Below are 12,632 nucleotides of genomic sequence, written 5' to 3' on the forward strand. Positions count from 1 at the left end.
CGGAGCCCAGGGATCCAACCCCCTGCCCAGGTCTCGCCCCACGGCGGGCCCCGCCTGCTTCCACGAAGCAGGTCCAGAGACCACCCCCACTCCGGCCTCCTCGCCCTAGACCCCCTAAGGACACACACCCAGGATGGGTGACAGGACCGATGGCAGACACACGGACGTTCAGGGCCAGCAGCATCCGCACCTTTATCCGCACTCTAGGCCGGGCTGGGCACAGTGCGCCTGGCCCCGGGGACACCACTGTATCACTATAAAACCCAGAGGAAACAAGGAACAAGTGCAAGTCCGGGGAGAGGGGCCAATGTCACGCAGAGAGGTCACTGTTATCAAAACGCTCCTGGTCGTACACTTCAGCCACCACCTTGCGGCCAGCAAACCAGCGCCCATTGAGGGCCTGGATGGCCTTATGAGTCTCGGAGGCTATGGAAAACTCCACAAAGATCTTGACAATGATTTCCGCATCTTCCTCCTCGCCTTGTTTCTCTTGGTAGATGATGACGCGGTTCACGGCCCCGAACTTGCCACACTCCTCTGTCACCTCCCCTTCCAGGTCATCATCGATGTCCTTGGGGTCCACCATGTTGCGCAGAACCATCACTGTGGACTGTGGGGCCGGGGCGAGGGGAGACAGCTGAGTGCTGCGGCCCTGCCCCCTACCTCCCCCACCTCCCCGCTGGCCACCACCCCACCCCTCTGCCTACCTCCTGTTTGCGGAGCAGCTTCTGCATCACCATGTGGCGGGCGCTGCTGCCCGAGATGCTCATGTGCTCCTGCTCGCTCAGCATCTCTGGCCGCTCTGACTCGGGAAACAACTCCTCTTCTTCCTTCTCCTTCTTGGGCTCCAGGAGACCCAGCGTTGGAGGGCTGGCCAGGATGGGGTTCACCACTCCCACTGAGGGGATGGTGACCGGAATAGGAGGACGGGCTGGGGTCACACCTGCAGGAAAACCACTCAGGTCCATCAGTCACTCCCTACCACCCTCCTTCCCAGAAAGGCACAGAACTGACCAGCCATGGCCTCCCCTGGGCTCAGAGGGTTTCAGCCAGACCAACAGGGCCAGGCAGCTGAGGGCAGTGAGCCTAGAGATGCCAGGACAGGAGAAGAAAGGATCTGGTACCACTTGGACTCACCTGTGATGACTCCAGGTGCCTGGGCAGCCATGACAGCCTGGGGCAAAGTCCCCAGGGGCTGGGCCAGGGTCAGTGCTGGGGACACCAGTCCAGGTGTGCCCAGGGTACCCAACACTGCTGCTCCGGCCACTGCTTCCTGCAACCCAAAAGGTCACCATGCTCAGTCCCTGGTCTGGCTACTCAAGACCACCTTGAATCAGTCTCCAAGGAATCAGGGCCCAGCCCGCCCACCCTCAAGCTGACACAGATGTGTGGGCCCTCACCTGAGCTGTGATCTTGGCAGTGGCTGCAGCAGCTGCCACAGCAGCGGCAGGTGGGAGGCCTCCAGGCGTGGCCGGTGTGAGTAGGGGCATGGGCGGTGTGACGGCCTTGCCCACCCGCAAGTACTGGCCACCGAGATCAAAGAGGTTCATGGAGGACACAGCATCTTGGGACGACTGGGCCTTCTCGTACTCTGTGGGCAGTAGCAGCAGTGAGCAGGGCCAGCCCCAGCCTCAGGTGGCCCCCATCCCGCCTCAGCCGCCCCAGCTCACCAATGAAGCCATAGCCCTTGTGCTTGCCAGTTGTGGGGTCCCGGGCCAGTGTGCAAGACTTGATCTTGCCAAAGGCCTCAAACACACTCTTAATGTCATCGTCTGAGAGGTCCTGGTGCACAGAGGCCACGTAGATGCGGTTGAAGGCCCGTGCCTCCTCAGCCAGCTGGTCTATGATGGGCTGGGCCTGCCCTATGTTGCTGGGTCTGCCCACCTGGGGAAGAGTGGGTGAGATGGAGAGACCTGTCAACCCAGGCCCGGCCACAAAAGACTTCTATGGAGGGGCAGCCCTGCACGCCTGTGGGATCAAGGCCTTGGCTCCCCGCCTCACCTTGATATTCCTGCCCCCCAGCATCACCGAGTTCATCTGCTCCAAGGCCAGCTGTGCAGCTTCAGGGACCTCATACTCCACGAAGGCAAAACCCTAGACACAAGGACACACCTGTCAGGCTGCGCGAGCCCAGGGGTGGGGGCGAGCCCTAAGTGGCCAGGGCAGACCAAGCCTGCTGACCTTGTGCTTCATGGTGACAGAGTCCCAGGACATGTCGATGCTCTTGATGGGACCAAAGGGGGCAAAGGCCTGGCGGATGGTGTCCTCCCCCAGCTCGTAGTAGATGGAGCCCACATAGACACGGCACATGATGGCCAGCGCCCGCTGCCGCTGAGCCGCCATCTGCAGCAGGACAGAGGGGAGAGAACCGCTGGCTCGTCAGGGGCGGCAGGAGGCTGGGCAGCCCACTCCCCTCCTGGCCCACCCACTCAGCCCTGCTGTGGGGAGGGCTCCCCACATGGCAGGGAGGTGCGGGCTCCATCCCTGCAGTCAGGGTGAGGGGGTCGCAGGACCCCGCCACCCAAAGAAGGCAGGCCAGGCCCAGCGGCAGGACAGGACGCACCCCAGCCCGCCAAGGTCCCAGGCAGACTGTGGCAGCAAAGCCGACAGATGGTCAGGAGGCAGGGCTGCGCGCCCTCCCACCCAGACCACCCCTCCAGTCTGGGGGCTGGGTATCCCAGGCTGGGCTGGGAGATCTTCCCACCGTCCCAGCCAAGGACCATGACAGAAGAGGGAAGGAGGAGCCATCCAAGCTGGAGGGACCCACTGGTTTGGTGGCCAGAAGAGAGGAGGTCAGAAGACAGGGCAGCCACTGCCCAGAAGAGACCCCAGGGGAGGAGCTGAGGAGCCAGATGGGGGCTCCCTGAAGAAAGAACGAGGAGCAGCTGCTCATGCGGGGCCAACTCCGGTAGGGGCTCATGCTGCGCCTTCCCAGTACCCTGCAACTCCTCACAAAGGAGCTGCCTGGAGCCCGTGCCCACAGCCGAGAGCGGGCCCAGGCGAGACCACTGGCCTGGCCCCCGGGGGCACCATGAGGTAGCAGAGACCCTAAGAGAAGCCTTCAGGCTCTTTGGAGCTGGTGAGGTGACAGGCCTAGCTGGTCCAGGGCCTTGGCTGTGAGCTTGGCTATTATGCTGAGGGACCTCCCCACACCCTCAGGGACGGGTTCTCGCCCCTGCCACCTCACAGGAGACGTGCCAGGCTGGGGACTTCCAGAGCCACACGCAGTGGGCCACAGGGAGACTGTGGGCCAGGGCAGGCAAAGCAGGCAGCTGGAGCCAGGCCCTGCCCCTCTCCACACAAGGCCTTGTGGCCAGAGACCAGTTTCCCTCTTTAGACATCGGCAGGCCTAATGCAGGCTGAACCTCCCCATCCCATGGAGAGGGGCCTGGAAGCATCTCTCCACATCAAGGGACTTCCCAAGGTGAGACATCTTCCTTCAAACTAGGCATTCCCTGAAAATGAGACTCTGTTCTCCTTAAACTGGGCCCCCTAACAGACCTCAGGCTCCCCACTCAGAGCAAGGCCCCCCAAAGGTGGAATCACATCCCCCTCAGTCAGCAGGCTCCCCAGACACAAGACCAGGCTTGTCCCTCAGGTCATGTTCCCCCAAGACAGGGCTGTCTCCTTTTCAGTGTGGGGCCCCACCCCCAGGCAGGTCAAGAGCTCTCTCCCTGACCAGACCCCCAGCCCAGATTCCCATTCAGATGCTTCCCAGAGAGAACAAGGCGTGTGTTGCCCCATGGGAGCCACACACACAGGGATGCCCCCTCTGAATAGAGGCTCCCAGAGAAGGGGCCACATCTTCCCCTCAGGATCCCCGAGATGGGGCCTGGCCTCCTCCTGAGCCTGCCTCTGGGGGAAGGGAGGGGCACCTCCTTCCCGGACTCCTTTGCCCACCACAGCGAAGGCCATAGCCGTGGCCCCTGCCTCCTCCGCCCTGGCTGCATGGCCTCTGCCCCTTGCTGACAGCCAGGCACAAGGCCCTGCTTGCCCTTCCCTTGCTCGCTTGGGTCCCCCCACCCCCACCCCATCCATCCATCCTCCCTCCAGGGTCTGATGGGGCCATGAGTTAGGACCCTTCTCTCCTCAGGGGCCTGACCCCAACCCAAGAGCCAGGCAGCCTGGAGACTGACGGGGCTGGAGGCCGTAGGCGCACCCCGTGCGTGCAGATGGCGTAGGCACAGACGGGCCTGGTGCCGGCAGCTACCCGCCCTGGCCGGCTGCCCTCCGCAGTTACCTGGCCGATTAGTTTTAAGGTGGGCCCTCAGAGCAGATGGAGGCCTCCCCAGGGGCGGTCCCGGGTGGGTGCCCACACCACTGGCCCCACCACGCCTGGCGCTCTGCTGCGCTCGTCCAGAGCTGGCGGGCAGGGCCGGCCAGGGGAGCAAGGTCCCCAGCACGTGGGCTGCACTGCCCCCCTCTAGCCCTGACTAAGGACATGAGCCCCGGAAGAAGTGAGCATTTCTATTGACCGATTGCAAAGGTGAGAGAGGATCTCCAAAGCCCATTGTCACTGCTGCCATCTGAAAGACAGTAAAGACAGAGTTCAGTCTGTTGGAGCCGAGCAGTCTCCCGCTCTCGTCAACACCTCACGCAGACAGCGGCAAGGCCCGGAGTCCCCGCCCTGCCAGGGAGGCCGCCTGCCTTCCCACACTGCCGGCCGCCAGCACCTGCCCAGGGGGGCCGCAGCGCCCCATGTGCCCCGCCCTGCAGCCTTGCAGCTGGGCTGGCCGGGGCAGAAAGGAAGGGAGGGAGGGAGGGAGGAAGGGAGGGAGGGAGGAGGGCAGTGGAGCGCAGTGTACGGCCAGGACAACTCCTGGCAGCGTGAATGTCTGAGGGCTGGGCGGGGGGCGTGAGGCTCGAGGCCCAGGAACCTGTCGGCCTCACACCGGCCTCTTCCCACGAAGGTATCGCAGCCTCCGGCCACAGGCCTAAAGCAGGGCCCCAGGGCAGGTGCCTCTAGACTGTCCCCTCAGTCCTGGGGCTGAGCCCAGGTGGTCTGGACTCACTGCAGGGGTGAGGGCCTGAGCAGTCTTATCCAGGCCACGGGGGCAGGGAGGTCCACGCCCTGCATGCTGCCACCATCAGCTGTGCACAGCTGGGGTGGGAGGCACAGGGGAGACCAGAGGCCACAGTGTGAAGACCAGCAAGGGGAACAGGATAGAGCTGCAGCCAAGCAGCCAAGAAAGGGGCTGCGGCGCTTTAGGGGCTCCAGCGAGCAACAGGTGGGAAAGGCTGGGCCACTCGTGCCTCAGAGAGGACCCCGGGGGTCCCGAGCATGAGTCTGAGAATCGGAGTACTGTAACAGCTTGCGGGGACGACCGCAGGCACAGGAGGAGGAAGAGTGTGAAGAGGAGGAGATGGTGGTGGTGGTGGGGAGGGCGGTAGAGGCTCCGGCTGGGGCTCACCTGCAGGTTGGTGAGCTGCTGCTGCTGGTGCGCGATGGTCTGCTTCACCAGCACGCTCTTGATGCTCTGCTCCATGGCGTACTTCTTGGCCTGAGAGAGGTGGCAGTGAGGAGCACTGGGGGCCCGGCCCATGGGAGACAGGCCTGCCCCGTACCCTGCCCCTGCCCCCAGTTGACTGGCCCACACCTGCAGTGCCCTGGGAGGTCCGTGCTCACCTTCTGAAGGGCCTCCTGCTGCTCAGGCGTCAGGGGAGGCAGCCCCAGCTTGGCGGCTGTGCTCTGCCCGTTCTCCATCTTGATGGAGTCTGTGCCCTGGTAGGGGAGCAGGGGAATCTGTCAACAGCAAGCTCAAGTTCTCTTTCACATGGCCCCAGGAGTGCCACCCCACCTGTCTCCCAAACACTGCACACGGGCTCTGGCCCAGCCCCTTCCTAGAGAGACAGGGCCTCAGCACAGACTATCCCCTGCCTGGCCTGGACTCAGGCCTGCCCTTCTGACATTGCTGTCCCCAGCCCAGGCTGCTGTCTCCCCCCGGACCCATGGGGTAGAACACAGACAGAGGCAAGAAGGTGCCCTGGAAGCCCTGGGCCAACCTGAGCAGTTGTGGGGCCCAGGTCACAGTGGCCTCCTTGGGCGCCACCAAGATAAACAGCTGGAGGCAGGGAAGGGGTCCAGGCCCTTGTTGTCAGTCTGACTCCAGAGCTGCTATCACATGCCCTGCAGGAGGGCCAGCCTCAGCTGTCCTCCAAGGCAGGAAGGCAGGAGAAAAGGGCCAGGGCTCTCTGGACATTCTGGGACTCCTTGCTCCCAGGCTCCTCTGGGATTCCTCACAGTCCCTGCCACAGACACAGGCTCAGCTTCCCCGGAGTTTCAAGGGGCCATCCAAGGAGCAAATACAAGGGCCTCTCTCCCAACAGTGTTCTCCCGCCCCGCCCACCCCCAGTCCCCGCAGGCACTGTGCACACCTCCCAGAGAACACAGGCCTCTCTCGGGCCACATGAGCTCTGCAGAGGGCTCCAGCTCACTCACACACACTCTTGCATGGGCTGTGCCTGGCCCACTGGGAGAAGCCAGGAGCAGACCCACCGGCGCCCCAGCCAGGTGGGCCTGGGGACCAGGAGGCCCTTGGGCAATCATAGCCACTGCAGACCCAAGCTGATGCCAACCAGGACTATGTTTACATCCCTTCTGTCAAAATCCATCTCTAAGCTTTTTGCAGAGGGAAGAACGCAGCTGCGTGAGCAGGGAGGCATGGCCAGCAGGCCCAGCAGAGTGTGGGGTGGGCAGACAGCATGCCTGCGCCTGTCCCCCAGCTCGGCAAGCATAAAGACCACTGGCCCACCAACTGGGCCCTCCCAGACTTCCAGATGCAGCCTTGAGGGACAGCAGAGGAGAGAGAAGGGTTCCCAGCAAGGACAGAGCAAGGACAGAGGGACACAGGAGGCAGGAAGGGACAGGCTGGCCTAAGCCCCAAGAACCCCCTCCTGCTTGCCAAGTGCTGGGATGCTGGCCCAGGCTCAAAGAGCTAGAAGCCCTGGAGACCCCTCCCCAGGCAACTGGAGCCCCAGCCAGTCCCTGAAGGTCAAAGGCTGGCTGTGGGTGGCACCAGGTGCCCCAGTCTGGCTCACACTAGACCTGTCCTTGCCACCCTCACAGCTGGCCCCAAGCCCATTCCTCCTTAGTGGGAAAGAGGGCCCAAGAGCCAGAGGCTGGGACTTGAGAGACAGGCTGTCACCATGGTAATCAATGCCAATCCCCTCAACCCCCAGACACTTTTCAATCTCCTCTTTGTCTTGGTAAACAAAAGGCCCTTCTCCCACCAACCAATGGTGGGCTGGGCGCCAGCCAAGGGCCAGGGAGCACCAGCCCCCACATCTCCCAGGATCCAGGCTGCATACCATGTCCCAGTCCCACCCCCTAAGCGTGCCTGGGGGACCAAGAGGAGGGCCCAGCTCCAAGAGGCCGCCCAGGCCACCTTGCTGAGGCCCCGCTGGAATGCTCTAGAGGCGGGCACTACCATGGAGAAGCACAAAGAACCGACTGCACAGCCACAGGCCCAGCTCCACCTCCGAGAGGACCCGCTCCCAAGGCTGGGCCATCGAACAGGCCAAGACCCACCCGCAGCCACTCTGGGGCCTGGGGCCGAAAAAAGATGGGGAGGGCTGAGTCCCAGCCAGACCCGTGCTGTGATGTGCGCGTTGCTTCGTTGTTTTATTTAAAGTAAAACACAGAGGTCTGAAATGAAATCCGTATTTCTGGCTCCTAAAGCACTGCACGTTCTAGAAACCTTGGTCCACCCTTCCTGCAAGATGCCTAAGAACACGTGAGCTCCAGGCCCCGGCATCCTCGCCCGGCCAGACTGTCAACAGGCCCTGCCTGGTGCTTGGAGCAGGGCAGATGCAGAGGGCAAAGGCTGGCTCAGTGGCTGGGAGGGGAGGGTGCAGGACTGGCGCAGGGCGAGGGCCGTGGTCCTGCGGGCAGTTGTCTGCCCAGAGGCAGAGAAGGGTTCCCGAGGTTCCTCCCGCCCTGCCCCCAGCCAGCCCTCTCTGGGCCCAGGGACGCACAGGCAGGCAGGCAGGCGGGCGGGCGGGCCTGAGGGAGAGGATGCTTAAGGTCAGTACCTGTGGCGGTTTCCATTTGTCTCCCGCTGCCACCACTGCCGCCGCCGCCGCCGGCTCGGACCCCCCTCCTTGCTGGCCATTGACCTGCTGCAGGCAGGAAGGAGATGTTTTAACGGACAGGCACACCACCCCACCGCCCAGGCCTGCTCTCCTCCCGAGCTAAGGGCTGAGCTCCTCACAGATAAACAAGGGAGGCCGGGCAAGGATGCATTTCCGACACGACCCCCCAGCCCAAACTGCCCTCGCTTCACACCCATCAGCACGCCCAGGGAGCTGGTCTGAAGCAGAGCGGAGCCTGGGCTGGGCCGGGGCTGCCAGCAAGTCCAAGCAGGGGCAGGGAGGAGGATAGAGAGCACTGTGCTCCTGCCCCAGGCAAAGAAAGCCATCCTCTCCTGCCAGCAGGCTGGATGGTCAAAGGAACCGGCTGGGTGTCCCCCATGTCCTCCTGAGGCAGCAAGGGTGCCTTCCTGGCAACCCGTACACACCTTGGCCAGCCCACAACTCAGCCCCAGCCCCAGTGCCTTCCACAGGCTCTGGCCAAGCCCAGGTCCCAGTTCTCTCCTGAAGACACTTTTAAGCAGCATGGTGGGCAGGGGTCTGGACACGCAGGCCTCCCTTCCCTGGCAACAGAACCGTCCAGAGCAGTCTCCCCGGAGGACGGCCAAGAGCTTGGCCTCTGCGCTGGGAAAAACCCACACCTAGAGGGGCACAGAAGGGAGTAGCAACTCCACAATGGTCTTGAGGGATGGCAGGGCAAAGGCAGGCCACGGGCAGGAGACGGGTAACGTTGTGGGGGTCAGGAGATGGTGGAAGGGTCTTGAGACCTACTCTACCTTCTCAGAGGATGCACAACAAGAACCAAGGCAGCATGCAGTCAACCCGCTCCCAGCTCAAGGATGAGACCCACAGTATCTAAGGACAGAAGAGATCAGTGTGCCCACCCTTGGAGCCATGTGCGCAAAGCCAGAGGCTGGGCTGACCCACCAGAGCGTCCCAGGTCCTCCAGCCTCCAGAGGAGGGGCAGCAGCACAAGCCCAGCTGCACTGGGGAAGGCCAACCCAGCCCGTGCCGGGAGCTAATCCCGATGCTGCCGGCACCGGTGTGCTCTAGCTGCCCAACTCAGCCCCATGCTGCCTAGACACCGTACCCCGGAAACAATGGCCCCTCCCACTGCATGCACAGCCAGAGGAGAGGCTGCCTCTTCTTTTTTTTGAGACAGGGTCTGGCTCTGTTGCCCAGGCTGGAGTGCGGTGGTGCAACCACAGCTCACTGCAACCTCCACCTCCTGTGACTACAGGCATGTGCCACCACATGCAGCTAATTTTTGTATTTTTGGTAGAGATGGGGGTCTCCATGTTGCCCAAGCTGGTCTCAAACAATCCACCTATCTCAACCTCCAAAGTGCTGGCACTACAGGCGTGGTCCACTGTGCCAGCCAAGGCTGCCTCTCACTGCCCACAGGAAGAGATCACTTCAGGTCATCTCCAGATAACCGTGAACAGGGTGAACTGAGGGGCACTTTCGTAACTTCCTGCTCCCCCAAATCACTGCACTAACCAACAAGTGAACCACAACAGTGCTGACAGTGGGATGTGGCTGAGAAAAACTTTTTCTTGGGAAGAGCTGGCCCACCGGTGCATTCTACACAGGACATCCCATGCCATTCCTGGCAGATGGAAGTTCCTAGCTGCATGGAGCTTAGGGTTCTGTGCTAACCAGACGCTGGGAGAGGTTGGAGGAAAGTGGTGTTTATAATCGCAGCTAGTCACATACTGCCATCTTTAGGCAATGAAAATGGCGGCTTTATGGTCAGGATGGCCCCCAGCACCAGGCAGCAGTGCTCGGAGGAATGGGAAGCCCCTTTGAGGGGCGGTGCAGCAGAGGGGCTCTGAGGTGCCAACTCTGGGACCGCCTTTCCTCAGCCCAGAGCAACGAGGAGTATTTCCATCAGAAAACAAGAAGAGCAATGTAGGGGCTGGACATGGTGGCTCACACCTGTAACTCCAGCACTTTGGAGACTGATGTAGGAGGATCACTTGAGACCAGCCTGGGTAACATAGCAAGATGCCATCTCTATGAAAAAAAATTTTTTTTTAAGTAATGTGTCCAGATACAGTGGCTCACGCCTGTAATCCCAACACTTTGGGAGGCCAAGGCAGATGGATTGCTTGAGGTCAGGAGTTGAAGACCAGCCTGGCCAACGTGGTGAAACGCTATCTCTACTAAAAATACAAAAATTAGCTAGGCGTGGTGGCGGGCACCTGTAATCCCAGCTACTGGGGAGGCTGAGGTGCTACCATGAATTGCCTGAACCCAGGAGGTGGAGGTTGCAGTGAGCCGGGATCACCCACTGCACTCCAGCCTGGGCGATAAAGCGAAACTCCGTCTCAAAAAGTAATGTAGAGCGAATGACCGAAGGTCCCAAGGCTTCAGGCTCCTCAGCTGGGAAGGGGGACAGCCTGTCTCCTAGGGCTACTGTGAAGATTTAGTGAAATCCTGGCACCCCCCACCCCTCCGCCTAACCCCACAACCTGCAGTCCCTGCACATGAAAAGCAGCAAAGCAAGCCACAGGTTCCAGCAATCGTCAGTATTGTTAACACCTAGCGTCAGATACCCAGGGCAGAGCTGGCTGCAGGACACTGCTTTCCATCTGTCAGTTCCCTTCACACAATGAACACTGCTTACTGCGTGCCCAGGCTCCACACTGAGCACTGCAGAGGCAGCAGAAACCAGACAAGAGAGAAGGATGTCTCTCTCAGGAGCCTGGTGTCAGCTGCCAGCAAAGAATGCCCAAATCAAAGACGACTTCTGTGTGTACTAAGAAAGCTAAAAAAGCACAGGATAAGAAAGAAGTGGCTATGAGATGTGCCAGGCCACGGCATCCAGGGGGCCTATGAGGTGACATTGCAGGCTGGGACCTACAGAAGAAAGCAACTGGAACCCCAAGGGTGATGACCCCAAATGAAAGCCGTTTGGGCTGTCAGAGAAGTGAAAAATGGAGCCATGTGCCAAAGTGAAAAGATGCACCCAGAAGACCTACCCTTGCTGCGAAGAGGCAGCCGGCCTCATTCTGCAGCCACCAGGCAGAAGGCGTGCCCATGGGAGGGGAAGCCCTTCGGCATCTTCTGGCTTCCTTCTCCACCAGGCCACTGTCTACTAAGTTCAGCCGCTCCATTCAACCTCCCATAAGAGCCGAAACAGCATGAGACAGAGGGCAGGCTCTCATCACTGTGCCCAACCAGGATGGTGGGGAACAGATAACCCTTCTAGAAGCCTTTCCATCCCAGTGATGAAAGAGGAATGGGTTAGACCACAGGCTACAGCTCATTCCTGGAGCCTGATGCAATGAAAAAGCATGTATTAACCCCAGCAGAATTTGGATGGCAACAAACACCCCAACTGAGAACCTGTTCATGGCGTCAGTTATGACCCACGTCCAACTCAACAATGACACCAACTATCTGGCACCATGCCACAGCAGACCTGAGCCCCCATTTAACCCTCATGAGCACAGGGCGCTGTTCTGCGGATGCTTGGGGAGTGAGGCATCCATTCTCCTCCTCCACCTTCCCAGGTGTCCAGTACTTGTCTCTGAGCCTCCTCCTCCTTCACCATCAACTCTCTGCTTCCTGGAGACAGTCACCAGGCTCTTAACCCTTATTTCCTTTCCCTCTGGAGTGCCCCTCAAAGCTCACTTACTCCTGTGGCTTCAAGAGAAAACACATGATAGAAAAAGTGGAGTTAGCCAGCCCTGTGAATCACACACCGGGCTGCCCTCGCAAGCTAGGTATCTTGTGCAAATGCCTCTCTCCCCCTAGTATGGGGCCTGGAAATGGCAGTTTAAGGACACTCCCTGGTCCTGTCAGTCCAGCCTTCAGCCACTTGCTCAAGTTGTCTTCTCAAACAGACCTTATCCCATCCCGCTGGATGTGGGCTGGGGGGAGAGTGGCAAGTAATAAATGGGTAAACTGTGGCTAAGAAAGGTCCAAAACGGGATTAAGTCCTATAAGCTAAGTGAGGAAGAAAGACCAGACTTCATCGCGCATGTGTTGTGTGCATGGATGTTCTCCCCCTACGTTAATAACGCCTGCCCTGCCCGGGGAGGTGGGCACTGAGCAGAGCAGGGGGCGACTCACTCCTCTGGATGCCCACGCAGTTCCCTCGGGAGCCCAGCAAATGGTACCCTGGGTGGGAACTTACTTCTGGTGGGCACCAGACCTCCGACAGCCTGTCTGGTTCCCCATTGTGTCCCCAAATCCTCCCACAGAGCGATTTCTCAAAAACCGTAGGATGAAAAAGCACGTCCTTCTTTCCCAAGTGGAGACAAGAGAATAGAAATAACCATATCCCTCTACAGCACTGGAGAACGAATTCACAGCTGCAGGCGTAGTGAGCCAAGGCCACCCCATGCTCTGAGCTGCAGACCCCTTTCTACAGATCCCGTCCCCTTCTGATCCTATCAACCCGAAGGCCCACGCATCATCCCCAGGAACCCGCTTCCGTCGTGACCACGGCGCACATCCCCGTCGGCAAAGGGAGGACGACGACCCCCGCCTGCCGGACCTAGCGGGTAGGAACGCGACCCCGCTAGGCTCGCCCG

At 60.7% G+C, this 12,632-nt stretch overlaps 1 protein-coding gene across 3 annotated transcripts; it reads right to left on the bottom strand.

Annotated features, from left to right (window-relative positions):
• Positions 1–167: 167 nt before the first annotated feature.
• On the bottom strand, positions 168–12,632 carry PUF60 (poly-U binding splicing factor 60KDa). 3 transcript variants are annotated; one of them, XM_011975674.1, is made up of 12 exons: positions 12,596–12,632; positions 8,032–8,118; positions 5,627–5,722; positions 5,412–5,501; positions 4,476–4,526; positions 2,182–2,343; positions 2,002–2,094; positions 1,671–1,884; positions 1,401–1,591; positions 1,138–1,273; positions 708–943; positions 168–610 (listed from the first exon to the last, which is right to left on the bottom strand). In XM_011975674.1, exons 3-12 carry the CDS (start codon positions 5,702–5,704, stop codon positions 311–313), a joined length of 1,551 nt encoding a protein of 516 aa, XP_011831064.1. In that variant the 5' UTR covers positions 5,705–5,722; positions 8,032–8,118; positions 12,596–12,632; the 3' UTR covers positions 168–310. The 3 variants fall into 3 exon arrangements, with proteins under 3 accessions (XP_011831064.1, XP_011831063.1, XP_011831065.1); XM_011975673.1 differs by lacking the exon at positions 12,596–12,632 and adding an exon at positions 11,073–11,224; XM_011975675.1 differs by lacking the exon at positions 4,476–4,526.

The sequence above is a fragment of the Mandrillus leucophaeus genome, unplaced genomic scaffold (assembly GCF_000951045.1).
Source record: "Mandrillus leucophaeus isolate KB7577 unplaced genomic scaffold, Mleu.le_1.0 Scaffold158, whole genome shotgun sequence".
NCBI lineage: Eukaryota > Metazoa > Chordata > Mammalia > Primates > Cercopithecidae > Mandrillus > Mandrillus leucophaeus.